Source organism: Canis aureus, chromosome 13, assembly GCF_053574225.1.
Source record: "Canis aureus isolate CA01 chromosome 13, VMU_Caureus_v.1.0, whole genome shotgun sequence".
In the NCBI taxonomy this organism is placed as follows: Eukaryota; Metazoa; Chordata; class Mammalia; order Carnivora; family Canidae; genus Canis; species Canis aureus.
Genome location: NC_135623.1, coordinates 19,136,484 through 19,157,993, shown reverse-complemented (window position 1 = coordinate 19,157,993; position 21,510 = coordinate 19,136,484). Strand labels below are relative to the sequence as shown.

The window sequence follows — 21,510 nt, the reverse complement described above, 5'->3', positions numbered from 1 at the left end:
GCTCCCTGCATGGAGCCTGCTTCTCCCCATGTCTCTACCTCTCTCTGTGTGTCTCTCATGAATAAATAAATAAAATCTTTTTTAAAATAAAATAAATAAAACAAAGGACAATACACAGAAACTAATGATAGTCTAATTTAGGTATGAGGGCAATCAGAACAGAATTCTATCCTTATACTCATTCATTGACTCATTTGTTCTGGAGACAAAATGAATAAATCAGGATAGAAAAATTAATTAATTCCTACCCTTATTATGGGGACCTTAGATCCTAGTATAATTTACATTCTACTAAGGAAAAAGAGTTTTAAAAACACACACATACCAAGTAAATAGGTAAAATATATAGTTTGTCTAAGGATGGTAAATACCATGATAAGAAAATAGAGCAGAGAGGAGATAAGAAGTACTGATGGGTGATATAGGAGGGGTATGGAGGGAAGGAGCTGCTACTTTAAGTAGGTTAATCAATGGAGACCTGACAGAGAAAAAGAATGTCTTAGACCTAAGGAGTAAAGGCCTAAAGACCTTAGTAAAGACCACAAGACCTAAGTCATGGGGACATCTGTAGGAAGATCATTCCAGAAAGAAAGAAAAATAAAAGTAAAGATCTTTGGGGTGGGGTGGAGAGTAGAGCATGGCCTGGTATATTAGAAAAAGCAAGGAAGCCAACAGAGGTGAACTAAATAGTAGGTGAAGTTAAAAAGGTAGATTTTAGGGATAAGGCTTCTATGCTGTGACTATTTTTTTTAAAAGGAGAATTCCCTGACTACTGCATTAAGAACGGTCTATAGAGGGGCCAAGGGCAGAAACAGGGAAATCAGCTAGGAAATGGTTATAATAAAATATGGAAAAGGATGCTGGATTGGATCAGAGTGATATCAATGGAGATGAAAAGTGATCAGATCCAAAAGGCAAATGAAATATAGAGCCAACAGGATTTGCTGATGGACTAGAGTCAAACATAACACCAATATTTTGGTCTAATCAACCTAAAGAGTTGAGTTTATAAGTAGCCTTCCAACTGGGGGGGACAGAAGAGTAAATATTAGGAGTCTGTTTTTAGACATGTTGAGCTTCACATATCTATCAATTTATTAACCACCCAGCATATTAGAATAGAATTCAGGAGAAGAGTCCAGCATAAAGATACAAATCGTATTTAAAGACAGGGCACTGGGTGATATCACCAAGGGAGTGGTGATAAATAGGGAGTGAACATAAATAGAAATAAGAAAGCATCTGTAGACAAAGGCCTGGGGAATATCTATCCAGAAGATGAGACGGAAACATCAGATTAAGGAGTGGTCAGGGAAGAAGGGGAAGAAACAGGAAGATGTATCATCAAATGAAGAATGTTATTTCAAGTAAGAGGAGTAACTAAGTTAAATACTGCTGATAAATCAAATTAGAAACAACTGGGAATGGACCTTTATATTTTAGCATTTGGAAGGTCATCAGTAATATCAACAAGAGTAGCACTGATGAGGTGATGGAGTGATAATCTGGAGTTGAGTTCAAGAGAGAATGAGAGAGAGGAACTGCATTCATTTAATAAATACTTAATCTACAGTCACTGTTGTAAGTGTTGGGACTATGACAATGAACATAACACAGTCCCTGCCTTTATAAGCCAGTGTTCTAGCAGTATTATTTCGTAAATATTTGACCTTTAAGGAGGTCAATTTAATCTTCAGGAAAGCCACCTAATCTTTCTCAGACTCATTTCCCTCATAAGTAAAATACAGTTACTCTATCTTATAGATCTTCCCTAATTTAAAGTATTTAGTAGAACATCTAGGTTGTATGAATTAAACAATAAATGTAAGTCATTTATTATTAAATAATAAATAAAAAGCACAACTTTTTGTTTCGACCCTACCACAATTTTCATTACTTTCCAGAATTACAGCAACATATGAGTCAGCTGAGAGAATCAAGCTTTCATCCCAGAACCAAATAGCACATGATTCAAATGGCTCAGTTACAGTCCCCCAAAATATGATCAAGAAATATGTGATCTATACTGAATAAAAAATTGAAAATTTTTCCACTATTAGCTGTTCACAGAGAAAGTAAAAGCATAGTCAATGTCAAGAACAAGATCAAAGAGGTCCATGGTCAACAAATACAAGGGTATATATATAGAAGAGACTTACAGGAACAAAAAGAACCTGCCATAATGCTGTTTCTAGAGTTATATCAAATATGAACCCCCTTGGCTTATGCTAGAGAGACTATTTTCTCTTCATTAATATCCTTTTCTCTTTTTTTAAGATTTTATTTATTTATTGGAGAGAGAGTGAGAGCACACATGTACACAAGCAGGGGGAGGGGCAGAAGGAATGAGAGAAGCAGCCTCTCCACTAAGCAGGGGGCCTGATGTAGGACTTGATCCCAGGACTTGATCCCAAGCCCTGAACCAAAGGTGGATGCCCAACTGACTGAGCCACCCAGGCACCCTTCTTTGTTAATTTCAACATCATCTGAGTCATGATGACTAGGAGGGTCACTTCATTTTTTACTAAATTTTCTCCCCGAACTAGTCAGCAATATTTTAAATACAGCCTATTTCTCTATTTATCGGAATATTCACTGAGAATCTCTTGAACCACATATTAGCTAATACTCAGGTCTAGAGAGGTACAGGGATTTGAATGCACAATCCAGATGAAATGCGGCATAAACACAAAGAAAACTGACGGTGAGATATGCTGTGTCAAATACATCCTAATGACAATAACGCAGAGGGCTATTCAACAATTTTCGTCTGAATGGTGGAAGTCTCATGGAGGAGGTGGGATTGGAATCAAAGCCATATGCACAGCAAAGAAAGAGAAAGGGCATTCAGAATAAGGGAAAAGGTGCAAGAAAAGATGAACACTGCACATGGTAACATGGTTATCTCTACAGGAAAGCAATAGGAGAGAATATCTTAGAGGTGGAAAGGGGCACATTATAGAGAACTTTCAATGCTGTAACTCGATACTACTCAACATTTATTAAGCATATTTTATGTATGAAATACTGAATAAGGTAGGAGACAATAGCAATCACAGATAAATGTAATAGAAGACCTCAAAGAAGTTACAATCCATGATGGCAGACATTAAAAACAAGTAGTGATAAAACAAAAAGGAAGGAAATTAGAACTAAATAGAACTGTGCAACAGGAAAATAGCTAGGATGTGTTCTTTCTGGAATCAGAGTATTTGTATTGTAATGTTTTATATCTACATGGAGGACTGAAAGGTATAATGAGGGGGTGAGTCTTTACTAAGAATCCATTTCAAACTTGCAGTCTTAAGCCTTAGCTTATGAAACATTTCCATAGCTCTGATGAGTTTTCCATAGGTTATTCAGAAACCAAATGGCTCATTACAGAAGAGTTCCATTTCTTGGTTGATTCCTCAAGGACAGCGGCTTACCATCCAGAAACCTGGGTTCAAATCCCTGCCTGACCAGGTCATTTCCTCTCTAAGCTTTCGTTTCCTTATTTATAAACTGAGCAAATAATCTAAGAGAGAGAGAGAGAAAGCAGATATTGGTAACTAAGAGCAGTTTCTCAGTTTTGCCAAGAACATTCCTTAGTGAATCCTATTTCAGGTAAGTAATCAATTCCTATCTTATCTAGTTTAAAAATCCATATGCTCAGGGGCGCCTGGGTGGCTCAGTGGTTGAGCGTCTGCCTTTGGCTCAGGGCATGATCCCAGGGTCCTTGGATCTGAGCCTGCTTCTCCCTCTGCCTATATCTCTGACTCTGTTTGTGTGTCTCTCATGAATAAATAAATAAAATCTTTTTTAAAAAAATCCATACGCTCACCTACCTGGTTTGGTTTTAGAGAGATGTACTTTTCTTTACACTGGAGAAGAATTTAGAAGAAATGCCAAAATAATGCAATAAAAATGCTAAGTAATTCCTAAATAGATCAATCCTTATGTGTATGTGAGGGAGAAAGTGTTTAAACTTTGACCACTGTAGTATGCATTTATAGAAATAACTTGTTTAATCCCCACAACAGTCTGATGGAGTAGATATTTTTATTCTCTGTACTTCATAGCATAGGAACCTGAAGCAAAGTTGAACAGCTACTAAGTAAGGGGTCTCAGGCCAGTGACATATGAGAGATCTAGGGCAGATCTTCCAAGTAGAAAACTCCTAGAGCCAAAGTCCCTCAATATGCCTCAAAGGAAAGTCTCACAGAAGACAGTCTCAATCTGATTTACTAACAACTCAAAATACAGAGCTCAGGAACAAACTGACAAACTGTTCTCAAAGAAGAAGGAAGACATTTCCAATTAATTTTATGATCATAATAATGCTACCAAACTACTCATGGATAGTAGAAGGCTAATTACAGACCATCCTCACTAGAAACCATATATGGAAACAATGTTAGATAAAAATATGAAAAAATTAAATTTAGTAACATTAAAAAAAATAATATGACCAAGTTGGGTTTATTTAAAGAATACAAAGATAGGTTTGCATTAGAAAACCTATTAACCAACTCAACAGATGCTGAAAAAAAAAGGCATTCGATAATATTCACATCCATTCATAACTTTAAAAATATTCTTTACAAATAGGGAATTGCAAAAGGAACTTTGTTAATTTGCTAAAGGATATTTAACAGTAACCTACTGCAAATCATAGGTGTGAAACCTTAGACATGAGCCTATCAAAGACAGGATCAAGACAAGAGGGCACATTGTATTAGGCTATGCTGCAGTAGCAAATTAAGTTTGAAAATCCGTGGCTTAACATAATAAAGATTCATTTTTCCTATGTTTTATAGTAACAGAGGTTAGCAAGTGAAATTACACTTCACAAAACCGTCCAAGGGACACGTGGGTGGCTTGGGGTTTGGCACCTGCCCTTGGCCCAGGGCATGGTCCTGGGGTCCTGGAATCGGGTCCCACGTTGGGGTCCCTGTGTGGAGCCTGCTTCTCCCTCTGTCTGTGTCTTTGCCTCTCTCTGTGTGTCTCTCAAGAATAAATAAATAAAATCTTAAAAAAAAAAAAAGTCCAAGGACTGTTCTAATGAGGCACACTGAACAACTTATAGCTGTATGATCTAGAACATGAAGCCTCATTGCCACTAAAACAAGAAAGAGTTCATATCAATTTGTCTATGTTTCACCCTGGAAAGGATCCACATAATCTTCCTTCATAGCCCATCAGCTAAAGTAGGTCCTATATAGCTGTGGAAGAGGGCTTGAGAAGGTGGAAGAGGACATGAATAGTCAATAAGCAATAAATGTCTCTGCCACATCCACTATCACCACTTTTATTCAGCATTGTATTAAAGATCCTAGTAAGTTAAGACAAAGAAATAATTTGAATGGCAGAAATAAAATTAATTATATGCAGATGATACAGTTTCTTCTATTAAGAAATTCAAGAATATCTATAACAAGTATGTTATACAAAAATAAATTTCAAACCTATATATCAGTGAAACACACGAAAAAACGTAATTTTACATAAAAGACTGTTTACAATAAAAACCCAAGCTGTAAGGTTTCTAGAATAAATCTAACAATTCATAATGCATTAATGGAAAAGCATATATAACTTTACTGAGATATGCGAGAAGTGAGATCATGGGCAATCACATGGCTCAACTATCAGATCAAAGAAGAGGCCCACCTACTAGAACAAGACTTTACTATGAATTCAAGCAAATTCCTGCACAAGAAAATAACACTATAAACCAGTAAATAACCATCGTTTGCCCCAGGACATTCCCATAAATCATTTATTTACCTGAACAGCAGCCTGCTCAATCATCAATCAGCTCCCTTCTTAAAACAAGAGATTCTTAATCTGGGCAAACAATTCCCTTCTCGGGATAACAGATCACTTAATTGGACAAATCCTTCCTTACCAAATAAACTGCTTACTTATCAAGACTTGATTTAAGATCCCAATCTTTGTGTCCATTAATCCCAAACTTTTATATAACAAACCTTGTCAATCAGATTCCCTCATTAAAAGCCCTACCTTAAAATACTGGAGCGCAGACTCCAAAACCCCCCAAGTATCTGCCCTTAACCTTCACCTTTCAGAGACACTGCTCCAACTGCTGTTGAGGTGGTAGCTCTCCCTTACTGCCTTACGTCATCATAAACTCAGCTTGGCTTGATGTCAACAGACTATTATTCAGTTATTGTCGTGTTCTTTGAGTGAGTTGGCCGTAGACAATCCTAGAAGTCCAATAAGATATAAACAGACAACCCCTTGCAGCCATAGCTAAGACCTTCAATTTAGAAAATGTATTCTTCTGAGACTTCCTGAGCTTCCCTCCTGGAATATGACTGCACAATGAGGTAAGCGAATCTTGGTGTTGAGTCTGGGCCCTGACTTCCTTTTGCCAAACTTCCCAAATGCTTACTTTGTCTTCTAGGAAAGCAGAACCCTTCAGTAATCTTTTCACCATCTGATCAGGTCTGAAAACTCATATCCCTAGCAGAAGTCTGTCTTTTCATTAACAATACTAATACTAATATGTCTCTATCTTTGTTATTTTTTGTGGAGAGTCTATAAGAGGAAGAGCATAGGAAAAATGAACAAACGTTAAGCTACTAAATCCATCCTTGAGTCAGGCCCATGGATGAATAGGCTCTGATATTCTTATCACACCACAATCCTTAGAGTAAAAACTGCCATGTCATTTGTCAAAATATCACGATAATGTCTTGTTTTGTTTTGTTTTTTCCTTGTTTTTTCCATGGGAAAAAACACCTCTAGGAGAAATTGCTTCCAAATCTTCCATCTTCTTAGAATTGATTTGTCAGGTCTCCAATTTGGATAACTACTGGGTTGGAGCCTGAGACACAAGCAGTCCACTGGCCAACATTGCCAGACTCGTGCACTTGCTTCACTTTAAGTCTGTGCCCTCTCCAACTTAGATTCAAGCTGCCTACATGTATTCACACTATAATTTTAAATCACACAGTTACTGTTTTAAGCAGCATGATTTTAGTAATGTCTATGCAAAGAGACTCCTCTGCTATGAGGGCAGCAGGGTGTTCACAAAGCTTGCCTGGCAGGACTCAGCCCTGCCACAGACTGACAACCACTCTTCCTTTCTCAAGGAATCCATTTGCCCAGCTATCCTGCTCCTTTTTCTAGCAAAGTATATTACAAAGGGGTTCAAGTAGGGTGGGAACTTGAGAGAGGAGATAGAGAACGTCAATTCATAGGTCACCGGGTCATAAATAGCCCCATGTAGATCTTATGGACTGGCCTATGCATCACCCAAAGATCCTGGCCTTCAAACTAGACTCAAGTGACTGAGTGGAACTGAGTGGCCTTTCTTGAGTAGGATGTGAATATTTTCTATGTGGGGAAAGGAAGGTATGCAGAGATATTTGGTGGCCAAAGGGGCAGACTGCGTCAGATATGGTTAGCTGTCCCCTAAAATGTGTATCCCTCTTATGTAGTATCAGGTTAATGGGAATCAGTTGCCTACCTCCTCCTTGTGCTTCTAGATGCGGCCATGTGCCCAGTTCTTGTCAATGGAATAGAAGAAGTGACTTAGGTTACTGCCAGGCTTTTAAGAAACAGATGCACTGGACTGTTAATGAGGAATAAACTTACATTGTGTTAAGACACTGAAATAGTCAAGTTTCAGAACACATAGCACTACTCTAATATATTCAGTGAGCTAAAATCAAGAAGTAGAAATATAGACATGACCTGGAGAAGGCTAGTGATAACATAATAGGAACAGAGTGTGTAAGTTCAGGAGCAGTAGGAACAACTAAATTGCCAGGAATACTAAGCAGAAAACTCTGACCTTGATGTGATATTCATCCACAAATTCAAACATTATGTGTCCACCAGATACCATATGCCTTGCTAGCAAGTGAGGATAAAATGAACACATTACACTTACTTTCAGCAATTTAGGAAGACACATTAAATCCGTATTCTGCTAAGTCCAAGAGGCACCCAGTGTAATAAGGCAATGATTAGGTATGTGAGGATGCTAAAACTGATGTAAGGCTACCAGAAATCAACCATATATTCCACATGTACTTCACAATTTTGCCTAAAGCCAGGTCTGCTTCTCCACTTCCACTAAGGTGGTCCCCTATCTCTTTTAAATAAATATAGGAACTCTCCAGTTTTGAGAGATATCATAAAATTCATTTTCCCAAATTGTTTAGAAGTGGATAAAGAAGTAGAAGCAATGTTCATTTGAATGTCTAGCAGCAAAAGGAAGGAGAAAGAGAGGATGATAAAGATATAGGGATTCAGACTGTGAGATATGTTCTTTTTCAGGAGCTTTGTGCAATTTGTTTTCTGTCATTTAAGATAGCAATAAAGATTCCTGTTGAATTAATTAATTGATTAATTAATTAATTAATTAATTTTAAAGATTTATTTATTCATTCATTCAGAGAGAGCGAAGAGAGAGGCAGAGACACAGGTGGAGGGAGAAGCAGGCTCCATGCACAGAGCCCGATGTGGGACTCGATCCCGGGTCTCCAGGATCACACCCCAGGCTGCAGGCGGCGCTAAGCCGCTGCGCCACTGGGGCTGCCCTCCTGTTGAATTTATAAGGCTGCATAAAATCCAGTGATATAATCAATAAGAAAAGTTTTAAAAATGGAACCCATTATACAAATTTAAGTTGATTTTATTATTATGTTTATAGTCAAAAGAGAGGGAGCCAATACATAAATGCAAAGAAGGTGTTAACATTATTAAGAAGGCAGAGCAGAGAGAAAGTGGAGATTAACAGAAACGTTGAAGCAGAAATGAAAACAACTGAGAACAATGCCATCCACAACTAACACTTTCTTTGACAGAGTAAAATACGATGTCATATATAGAAAATGAGAAGAGAGGAAAAGTTTGGACTGTGTTATAGAATCAACAAGAGAACAAAATGATCAAGTAGCTCTGAAGGCCAAATTGAAGCTAGAAAGGATATCCTTATAAAGGCCCAGGTAAAATGGGTTCTATAAATCTTTCCAGAAATACCCTGTTGTTATTAGATATATATCCATTTATTTATTCATACACTGATTACATATGGCATCATTGATTTTTTTCAACCAAAGCCCCTGTAATAGATTGAATTGTATCTCTCCAAATTTGTATGTTGAAGCCCTAACTCCTATTTGACTGCATTTGGAGTATGGAATTAAGATTAAATGAGGTCGGGCAGCCCTGGTGGCTCAGCAGTTTAGCACTGCCTTCAGCTCAGGGCCTGATCCTGGAGACCCATGATCGAGTCCCACGTCGGGCTCCCTGCATAGAGCCTGCTTCTCCCTCTGCCTGTGTCTCTGTCTCTGTGTGTGTGTGTGTCTCTCATGAATAAATAAATAAAATCTTAAAAAAAAGATTAAATGAGGTCATACTCATGAGGTCCTAATCTGAAAAGTTTAGTGTTCTTATAAGAAGAGACACCTCTTTGAGGAACCTCCACACAGTTTTCCAGAGTGGCTGCACCAGTTCACATTCCCACCAACAGTCCAAGAGGGTTCCCCTTTCTCCACATCCTCTCCAACATTAGTTGTTTCCTGTCTTGTTAATTTTCACCATTCTCACTGGTGTGAGGTGGTATCTCATTGTGGTTTTGATTTGTATTTCCCTGATGGCCAGTGATGCAGAACATTTTCTCATGTGCTTGTTGGCCATGTCGATGTCTTCCTTTGTGAAATTTCTGTTCATGTCTTTTGCCCATTTCATCATTGGATTGTTTGTTTCTTTGCTGTGGAGTTTAAGTTCTTTATACTAGCCCTTTATCTGATACGTCATTTGCAAATATCTTCTCCCATTCTGTAGGTTGTCTTTTAGTTTTGTTGACTATTTCTTTAGCTGTGCAGAAGAGAACTGCCCTACGACTCAGCAATTGCACTGCTGGGGATTTACCCCAAAGATACAGATGCAGTGAAATGGCAGGACACCTGCACCCCAATGTTTATAGCAGCAATGTCCACAATAGCCAAACTGTGGAAGGAGCCTTGGTGTCCATCGAAAGATGAATGGATAAAGAAGATGTGGTGTATGTATACAATGGAATATTACTCAGCCATTAGGAATGACAAATACCCACCATTGTTTCGACGTGGATGGAACTGGAGGGTATTATGCTGAGTGAAATGAGTCAATCGAAGGACAAACATTATATGGTCTCATTCATTTGGGGAATATAAGAAATAGTGAAAGGGAATAAAGGGAAAAGGAGATAAAATGAGTGGGAAATATCAGAGAGGGAGACAGAACATGAGAGACTCCTAACTCTGGGAAGTGAACAAGGGGTAGTAGAAGGGGAGGTGGGCGGGGAGACGGGGTGACAGGCACTGAGGTGGCACTTGACAGGATGAGCACTGGGTGTTATGCTATATGTTGGCAAATCAAACTCCAATAAAAAAATATACCAAAAAAAAAAAAAAAAGAGGAAGAAGAGACACCAAAGCTTGTGCTCACATGCTCTCTCTCTCTGCCATGTGAAGACACAGTGAAAAGGCAGCTATCTTCAAGCTAGGAAGCAAGCTCTCACCAGGTACCAATTTGGCTGGCACCCCAATCTTACACTTCCCAGCCTCCAGAACTGTGAGAAAATTTCTGTTGTTTATGTCACCCAGTTTATAATATTTATTATGGTAGCCAAAATTAAGGTAGCCCTCATTTTAAAAACAATTCTTTTTGTATTGACCTCTTTTATATCTTAAAATGGAATGTATTAAAAATGTAACTTACATATACACTTTCAAAAAAAATCAATGAATTGTCTTAATTGTAGTATAAACAAGAATTAATGGAACATGACCTAACATATGCATTTCAATTCATAAGTGCTCAAATATGACGACTCTTGAAAACATAAAGTATGCTCACACTCCCTTATGTAAATAAGTTTGGAGTTTTAAAATGTAAGAGATCATCAGCCACTATATACAAGAAAACCAAGAAAATAAATGAGCTGCTGTATACTTCATCACAGTGTAATACTACACCATACATTTTTAACAAAACAAAGTATAATCATTTATAATACACTTGTATTTCTATAATATATGATGTATCTCAAAACAATGTAAAGGTACCTTGTGTTTATGTAGAATTAGAATGGTTCTAATGATTATGAACATGTTTTTCACTTCCATTATGGTTAGCAAGACAGCTGAAAGCCATGTGGGACTTAAGAATTCCTCATTGTTTGGAACTGTCCCACTACTGTAGAATATCTAGCAGACCTGATCGTTAAATATCAAGAGTACCTCTTCTAAATGACTATTATAATGGTACCTGTTACTGCCTAAAATGCCACTGTGAGAGTCCAGGCCAGTCTCCACCGAGAACCCATATACTAAATGAATGCCTATTATACCGCCATATGGAACCATGTACATGGGAGAGAAGAAGCCAATGACTCGGGGGCAGTAATGGTACAACAGAAAAGAAATGAAGTGAAAAGAATACAAGAATTTATGAGAACAGCTGGTTATAATGCACCTAGGGCAAAGAGAGTTGAGTTTGGCCAAAAGAATAGATAATGAGTAACGCCTGGGTGGCTCAGTGGTTTACTGCCTGCCTTCTGCCTAGGGCATGATCCTGGAGACCCGGGATTGAGTCCCACGTTGGACTCTATGCATGGAGCCTGCTTCTCCCTCTGCCTTTGTCTCTGCCTCTCTGTCTCTCATGAATAAATAAAAAAAATCTTTTAAAAATAAAGGATAATGACTGACCAACTACAAATTTTAAAAAGGGAGGAAGTAGATACAATAGATAAGAAGAAGGAAAAATAGAAAAGGATGTTAAAAAGCCATTATCCCTTAGTACCTACTCTCTACTCAAATAAGACTGGTAGTTTCTCTTTTCTCTTAGGACACTGTATCTAGTCCAAATCCCAAGACTTTTTCACATTACTTTTCTTCTCTTGCTTATATAAAATATATTTCTCAACAGAATTCAGGCAAAAGTTCCACTTTTCCAGAATTCTTTTTGCAGTCACTCTCACCTTTGAGTTTTTTCCTTATAGAAATCCTAGTGTTCTACTGCCTGAATATTCATTAACTAGCTACTATGTGCCTATAAGAGGATCCTTTATTCTTTCCATACAGAAGATAGCAGTGTTCAAGGCTATATATGCATTTCTATGAAAATCTACCCCTTGAATAAAAAAATAATCCTGTGAGTTTACTTACAACCTACTGCCTTACAAGGTTAGAATGAATGATCAACTTCTATCCTAACCCTAAAAGAATCAAGAGATGAGAGTGGGAGAGAATGAAAGATGGGTGGAAGCTCAGTTCTTTTAAAGAATTCCTTTGGAGGGCAGCCCCGTTGGCGCAGCGGTTTAGCACCGCCTGCAGCCCAGGGTGTGATCCTGGAGACCCGGGATCAAGTCCCACGTCAGGCTCCCTGCATGGTGCCTGCTTCTCCCTCTGCCTGTGTCTCTGCCTCTCTCTCTCTAGCTGTGTCTCTATGAATAAATAAATAAATAAAATCTTAAAAAAAAAAAAAAAAAAAGAATTCCTTTGGAAAGGAGGATTATAAATATATACACCTATCTTTAAATGGACCAGCCAACACAGAGCTGGATTGTATTCACGTTAGGTTAAAGATTAGTGTCCTATAAACTTTATACCTGTCTCTCCATTCTATATTCTTATATAATTGGTTTACTTGTTTTCTCTTAATAATCCACTCACATGGGACACCTTAGTGAAGCAGTTGGTTAAGTGTCTAACTCTTGGTTTGGGCTCATAACCTGGGCATCATGCTCAGTGCAGAGTCTGCTTGAGATTCCTTCTCCCTCTTCCTCTGCCCCTTCCTCTTGTTCTCTCTTTTTCTAAATAAATCTTTAAAAAAATCCACTCACACAATACACATATATTAGGAACCCACACCATATATCAGATAATATGGTAGGTACTAGCAATTATCAATTAAGCAAGATCAACAAGGTCCCTATCATTCTGGAACTTAGATTAGTAAAATAAGCAGGTTTTATTTTATTTTTCTTAAGATTTTAATTTTTTAAAAGGATTTTATTTATTTGAGATAGAGAACATAAGCACAAGTGGAGGGAGGGACAGAGGGAGAAACAGGCTCTCCACTGAGTAAGAAGCCAGATGACAGGCTTGGATTCCAGGACCCTGGAATCATGACCTGAACTGAAGACAGACACTTAACCGACTGAGCCACCCAGGTATCCCTTAAATTTATTTTAAATAGAGTGTGAGCAAGTAGGTGGAGGAGCAGAGGCGAAAGGAGAGAGAATCTGAGGCAGACTCCCCACTCAAGACCATCAGACCATGACCTGAGCAGAAACCAAGAGTGAGATGCTTAACTGACTGAGCCACCCAAGTGTCACCTCCTTTTTTTTTAAGATTTTATAAACAAGAAGATTTTTTTAAAAGATGAAAATAAATATATGATTATAAATTGTAAAGCATAACTTGACAGAAACATACAAAGACAGGCTTATCCCTTAGGTAGACCAACTAGTGTGGCTTCCCTGACAGACAAGGACTATCATGCTTTTTGATCTATGTGTGTGCATACCCACATATATATTACACACATCAGTGTGCTTGTATGTATGTGTATGTATTTGAAAACATTCCACATAATAGGATAGGTCTGCCCCAGGTGAATTATGCCAAGCAGCAGTCCTAAACGAGGGCACAACCAAATACAAACACTGTATGAGGGACAGTTCCACCAATTCAAATGCTATATTTCAAATGCTATATTCATAGTCCATACTAGTGGTTCTCAAATGCCAATCCTTGGGTAGATGGCAAGAGAGCTGCATCAGAATCACCTGGAAACTTATTAAAAATTTAAAAATATAAATAAATAAATAAATAAATAAATAAATAAATAAATAAATAAGAATTTCCAGTCCCCATTCTCAACAATTTTTTTTTTTTAAACAATTTCAATTTAGTACCTGGAATGCATTTCTTTTATCATGCTCAAAGCATGGCAAAGTACTCAAACTATGCTGTTTAGTGCCAGTAAATGCAAAATAAATTGTTTTCAATTAAATAAGCAAAGGTATTAAAAGTAAAACTATGTTTTTTTGTGGTTTTTTTTTCTCAAATATAGTGACACTCCTTATCAAAATTTCACTTAGGAACAGAAAAGACGACCTCTGAGGTGATGCTTCTTAAAATGGAGGACACAAACTACTAGTGTATGGCAGATAATTTAATATGGTACCCAAACTAATTTTATTTTATTTTATTTTATTTTTCCAAACTAATTTTAGATGATACACAAGATTATTTTACATGGCACATGGACATATGCTAAATAACACTGAGTTACAAAGGAAAAGATGTATTATCTTTTCAATTTTCTTTCAGTCAGAAATCCTCAGTAAGCTATTGGTATGTCTCCTACACTTCTCTATCACTCCTTATCTCATTTTAAGAAATAGAGAACATGCCTCAGAGCCTTTGGAAAACAACCATTATCTAGCCAGAACTTAGTAACACTGTTCTCTTTTCCCTGTATCCTTTAGGGCTATCATCCATCTAAGGCATGGGATACTGATATTTCATTTATAGTAGTGAGAAAAAAGGGGAATTTAAAGAAAATAGCATAAACTGCATACAGATTTTGTAAAAATTGTGAGGATGCTCTAAGAATGAAAGTTAGAAACAGTACTGTGCAAAGTATTACTAAAATTAACAATCAATGCCTTTGTCTATGTCTCTCTCACATACACACATATACATACACAAACACATTCAGTAAGTAATTGATGTAAATAATCAAAAGCCACAAATAATTATAGGAAGACATTCAATGAAAAGTCTATTCTACCACTTGACAATGTAGCCAAAATAATGATATTCCATGATGTGACAATTATTGTTTGTACATTTTCTTGACTCAATGATTATGATAATCTCTTACCATACATGTAAGAAACATACATATGCTTTTATGTGAGAGCCAAGACAATTAACATTCCGCAATTTATACTACATACCTTATAATCCTTGGGTCGGTAGCAGCCAAGATGAGAATGCTCTGAAAAAGGATGTACAAAAGAATTAAATTATACATACTTCGTATCAGAAAGAAGATTTGGTTTTATCTTTGGTTTTTGCTACTATCATTCTGTTTCTATGATTATAATTTCACACAGCAGTTTTCAGAAAGATCTAAAAATTCCCTCAACAATGCCACATAAGTAAAGATGATATGCAACAAGTTAAAACTATATCTGTTCTTCAGCAATTAGGTGATTTCACAAATACTATTTTCATTAGAGTTGGAGATATCAGACTATAGACTGGAGATATCAGAATATATACAATCAACAATTGGTTGTTGCCAAACCAATTCACCTACATGAAATGGATAATCTTAAATTGATAAACCAGTTTATGAAGAAATATAATTTGAATATATAGATTTGATAGATATTGCCAAACTGCATATATTCCTATTCTTGGAGTCCACGCTAGGGTCAAGTGAGTATAACGGAAACAAAACCAGCTTTAGAGTGTGGTGACAGAGGGGTACAGACCTTTTTGACAAATAGATTTGTATTACAGTCCAATCCCTAGCACCTCCTATATAACCTTGGGCTCATTATTTAACCTTTCTCAGATTCCTCATCTGTCTCATGTACCTCTTTCATAAGTTCTTTTAAATATTATATGAAATATTACATGTGAGGCAATAAAATAAATGTTAGCTACTATTACTAACGTCATCATCAACATTGCTGCTCCCAAGTTCTAAGTCAAACAAGCCTAGGTGCAATTTCCAATTCCACCACTTATTAAATGTATTACACTTTGGACAAGTTATACAACTAATCTGTGTTTCATTCCTTAAATTAAAAGTATGAAGACAATGCCTACTTTGCCTCAGAGAGTCATAGTAATTAAATTATACAATTTATGAAAAGTTCCTAGCATAGTATCTGTAACAAAGTTGATTATAAAACTATTCTAACTTTCTCCTGGGATAAGGACCACTATATTGCAGATGCAGATTTGGGGTTTTACTAGTTAGTTAAAGGAGTCAATATTTAAGTATTATAATCTCTGTATATTAACATTCAAGCAAATCAGAACCATGGTTTGCAATTCTACTTCCTTATACATTCTAGTCAAAGCATTCTAACATCCTATAATTTATTTTCCCAAACCACCTTAATCAAAAAGAAAAATGACTGTATAGAGACATAGGATATTCTATATTCAATTAATTAATTTTCTTTTATAGCACAAGATTTTGTTTGTTGTTCAAAAGTCCTGAACCATTACAGAGAAAGCTGAAACATTAATGTTTTTCACACAAGGCCAACTTTACCATTTAATTCAGTAGCCTAAAAAAAAAATAATAATAATAATTCAGTAGCCTCAACTTACTTCAAGTGCTTTTCAAAATTAAAAATAAAAATAAATCCCAGCTCAACTCCTCTTCTATAAAGTCTAATAATATATAGTATGGCCACAGTAGCAGAAATAAAAGAATGATAAGGAAATAATGAACCTAATTCTCCACACATGCTAACTTTGAAAATTAAGGTAATAATTTCTATACTTGGTATATATTCTTTCTGGCAGCTAATGTAATATTAAAATATCAGTATATTAAAACACCAGTATGTCTTCTGCTTTCCACAATCCACTTATAGACTTACTCTAACAGGGACAGATTTATAATTTTCTTTTATTTTTAGAAATCTAGCTGTTACTGAGGTTCCCCCAATGTTTGCACTTAATCACCCTTACCAATAATTACTCACTAACAATATTCTAAAAGCAGGAGATAAAGGAGATAAAAGTCGTGGCCCATGCTCATTAAATGCTCATAATTTACTTTGATTAAGTTATGCAAAGTTGAATAACAGCAGCATAAAACAAGAGGCTAAGTCAGAATGGTACAGGCAATTAATGCTATTTTTAAAAGTCATATCAGAAATTAATCTCTCAAGGTTGAATCTCTCAAGAAAAAAACTTCCTAGAGGAGGAGAAAGCTGACCTAGGCCTTAATGAATGGGTAACACTTAAAAGTATGAAGAAAAATTAGAGCTAATTCAGATAGTGCTTGACTTTACTTCTTTAAACCTGAGGTTCCTTCACCTATAAAATGGAGATACTACCTCAGGTTCCTTCACCTATAAAATGGAGATAAATAATAGTATCTAAAATTCTTGATTATTTTAAGTGACAATGAAATATTAGTACTTAGAATAGAGGCCAGCAGAAACACATTCATAAATGTTAGCTATTACTTGGTTCTCTTAATAACCTCATGAAATAGGTGTCATGGACCAAATATTTGTATCCTTTCAAAATTTGTATGTTGAAGCCCTGGCCCTCAACAGGCTCAATTATGACTCAGTCCTAAAGGACCAATCCTGACTTTAACCAAGAAGGACTTAAGGGGCTTTCATCTAAAGCTTAGCATCCCTGTAACAGCTCATTCTTTCTATTAAAGTAATTCTTGAGCCCCATTCTGATGATTATAGCCAATATGTGTTCCCTATCAGTCAATCCCTACTTTGGCAAACTTTATAGTACCCTACCTCAAAGGGTACTACCATTTTCTTTTTTTCATAATTTCAAGAAATTGAACCCCATTCTGGTAGTGAGTGCAAAGCATCCCTGCTGATAAATGTGTGTACCTATGAACCTTCAAAGAGCATACCCCTGGACTCCTTTATCAGTATTTGCCCTATTGTTATCCTAATATACACATAACATTGTAAGGCTGGCCTCTGTTCTCCTGTGAATTTATGGGCCATTCAGCCATGTGTTTGCTATATGCCAGTCCCTATAACTGGAAGCAAAGCTAAGATATCCAGCTTTATAAAATAAAACCACAGTTGAGTATCTCTCAGGAGATCCTACCTTCTAAAAAGGAAAGACATATAACATGTGTTTTCTAGATGTTTCCTATCTCTTGCTCATTTATGATACCTTCACCAGAAACTATTTACTCTTGACTTCTGATGTTTTCTTCTTTTTTATTTCTATCACTGTCTGAAGTCTCAGCAGCAAAAGTCTCCGACTTTCCCCCTCACTATTTTATTATTGTCTGAAGTCTAGCAAATAGCACACTTATCAGTGACTGGAAGAGTGATGATCAAGAAAAAGTATAAATTAATGTCTAATAAGTACATGAAAAAACATTCAATGCCATTACTCAGATGTAAATTAAAATAAAATTACAGTGAGACAGGACTGCTTACTCACTAGAATGGTTAAAATAAAGGCAACAACAAGGCACGCCTGGGTGCCTCAGCGGTTAAGCATCTGCCTTCAGCCCAGGGCGTGATCCTGGAGACCCGAGATCGAGTCCCAAATCAGGCTGCCTGCATGGAGCCTGCTTCTCCCTCTGCCTGTGTCTCTGCCGTTCTCTCTCCCTCTGTGCCCCCCGTCCCTGTATCTCTCATAAATAAATAAATAAAATCTTAAAAAATAATAATAATAAAGTGGCTTTACCATTAAAAAAAAATAAAGGCAACAACAAGTGCTGTCAAAGATGTGGAAAAACTAGACCATTATATACTGCTGGTGGAAATTGTAAAATGGTACAGCCATGTTGGAAAACAGTGGCAATTTCTTAAAAAGTCAAACATAAATTTACCATATGAACTAGCAATTCACTCCTACCTATCTATTCATAAGAAATAAAAACATGTATCTATGCGAAGACTCAAAAGTCTCAAAGTAACTCAAAGTCTCAAAGTAACTCAAAGTCTCAAAGTAACTCAAAGTAACTCAAAGTAACTCAAAGTCTCAAAGTAACTCAAAGTCTCAATGTTACTCAAAGTAACATCATTTATAATGGCCAAAAAGTGGAAATAATATAGGGGCTCAGGGTGGGAATACAGATTTACTGCAAATGAGTATGAGGAAACTCTTTCGGATGATAAAAATACTCTAAGAATGGATTGTGGTGATTTTACAACTGTGCAAATTTATTTAAAATCCTTCAGTTGTGTACACAAAGCAGGTGAAATTTATGATATATAAATTATAAGTTACTAAAATTCTTAAGAATGTTTAATAAATAATAAAGAAATGAAGAAACTAAAAGATGAATTCCTAAAAATGACATAGCTCTGCTGCTCACTGCCTTATGAGATGAGGAAGCATACATTTAAATAAAAGCTGAAACAAAATATTTTACTAACAAATATATTTATGATGACTATGCTATTTTACTCAGAAGAGTTTAATGTTGCTATTTATTGCTCTCTACTCAAGTTATGACATATGAGGATTTGGAACGTAATTTCCAACTTATTTTACTTTACAAACAACCACCAAAGAGATTAGTGGAAGCTCATAAAAGAATCTTCAAATGAAGGGAATAAGGAAGTTTCCTGAAGAGGGAAACAGAATCTAACATCTTTTCATATTCTAAGGAAATAAAAAGGGGCCCAGATGATAACCTCAATCTTCTCCTCAAAAACACCAATAGTTGGCTAAAGCTTACAAACATTCTTGTAGCAGAAGACATGCTGGATCTCTTTAAAAGGACTACACATATTACAATTGGAATGATACACTATGGAAATTCCAGATAAAGAAATTGTACTTGAAAAATTTATCTTAAAAAAAAAAAGAAAAAAAAAAAAAGAAAAATTTATCTTAAAAAAATATACCTAAGCGGAAGTAGAGAAAGTAGGAGGAGGTTGGTGAAGGTAAGGAGGTTGGGCCAGGAAGCGTAGGACCCCAGACTGACCAGGGATGTTCTGTAACTCTCCAACAAGACACTCAGCCTGTCCAGGCCTCTATCATTTTTCTTGATCAAATATAGTTAAATTCATCCTCATGCAATTATAATGATGACTAAAATAGTCAATAGTGATGAAATGGTATCCTATAAAAACTGAAGAATTTTTAGGCAAGATAATTTGGCAAGAAAAGTTTTAAGAATTTCTAATTAAGTAAAATAATCACTAGTGAAAATTCACTATCATAAGAGATTCTTTTTTTTTTTAGATTATTTATTTATTTATTTATTCATGAGAAAGAGAGGTAGAGACACAGGCAGAGGGAGAAGCAGGCTCCATACAAGGAGCCTGATGTGAGACTCGATCCTGGGTCTCCAGGATCACACCCCAGGCTGAAGGCGGCGCTAAACCGCTGAGCCACCCGGGCCGTCCTCATAAGAGATTCTATAAGAAATTCCCATATGTATTTCAATAGTTGATGAGACCCCAAAACACAACCATCCAATTGCTAGACAGGAAAAATAAAAGGTAGTTAAAAGAACAAGGACATTCAAAGTACAGAAATGAGATGGAAAAGAAAGTAATAAATGTACAAAGAATAATGGAATTTAAAAAAATCACTACTTAGAAAACAGTAATAAATTGTTTCAAGCAAGAATCATCAATGTGTGTATGCTAAAGGGGTCAAAGTGAAGGAGTAACGGGATATAATAGTCTCAAAGTATCTCCTTATTAATTACAAAGGGAAGAAATAGCATTTTTACGATGGAGAAGCCTAGCAGACCCCATCTTAATTAAGTGAGCAAATGAATATCACCAGTAACAAAGCAGTATCACATACTTCCTGACATGTTGCACTGAGAGTAAACATCACATTTGTTGTATTCTGGAGGGGAGAGGGGGTGGAAATGAATCATCTAAATCTAATCATGAGGGGAAAAAAAATTAAATAAACCCAAATTGAGGGACATTCTACCAAATAACTGGCCTGTACTCTTCAAAATTATTAATGTTAAACACAAAGAAAGTTTAAGGAACTGAGCATTCTAAGGAAAACTGAAGAGACACGGTAACCGAAGGCCATGCATTATGTGGAATTTCTTTTACTATAAAGATATTATGAGGACAAGCAGCAAAGTTAAGAGTTAGGTCTATAGATTAGTTATTATTATTACATCATTGTCAATTTCCTGCTTTTCATAATTATATCACATAATATCTACATTAGTCTCTGGCTGCCATAAAAAAATATCATATAGACTGGGGGGCATATACACCAGACATTTATTTCTCACAGTTCTGGAGGCTGGAAGTCTGAAATCCAGTGCAGGCAGGTTGTGGGGAGGGGTCTAGTTCTGGTTTGAAGATGGCTACCTTCTGCTTGTGTCCTCACAAGGCAGAGACAGAAAGCAAGATCTCTGGTTTCTCTTCTCTTAAGGGCACTGATCCTATCATGAGGGCCCCACCCTCTAATCTTATCTAAACCTAATTACCTTCCAAAGGCCCCATTTCCAAATACTACCACATTTTATGTTAGAGCTTCAACATAAGGATTTTGGAGGGACACAATTCTGTCCAATAGCAATGTCCTTGTCAAAAAAAAAAAAAAAGTTTATACACAAACATACATACAGAGTTGGAGGTGGGGGAGGAGATAGAGAAAGAGGGAACAGCAAATAAACAGTTCTGCTCGTAAATGTATAATAATCATCAAGAGAAATCAGACACTTCCGTTCATCCCAAAAACATCTTCCAAAGAAACATCTATATTGAAGTTATTTTCGATTTTCTTGTTCTTAAAGCTTATTTCCCACGTC

The 21,510-nt window shown here is 36.4% G+C and overlaps 1 protein-coding gene across 4 annotated transcripts in view; it reads right to left on the bottom strand.

Annotated features, from left to right (window-relative positions):
* Window positions 1-21,510, bottom strand: part of SPATA6 (spermatogenesis associated 6) — a 142,588-nt gene that overhangs the window by 44,675 nt on the left and 76,403 nt on the right. For all 4 annotated transcript variants that reach the window (XM_077845022.1, XM_077845023.1, XM_077845025.1 and 1 more), the window contains exon 9: window positions 14,975-15,015. In XM_077845022.1, coding sequence (XP_077701148.1) covers window positions 14,975-15,015 — 41 coding nt within the window. The remainder of the gene's footprint in view (window positions 1-14,974; window positions 15,016-21,510) is intronic.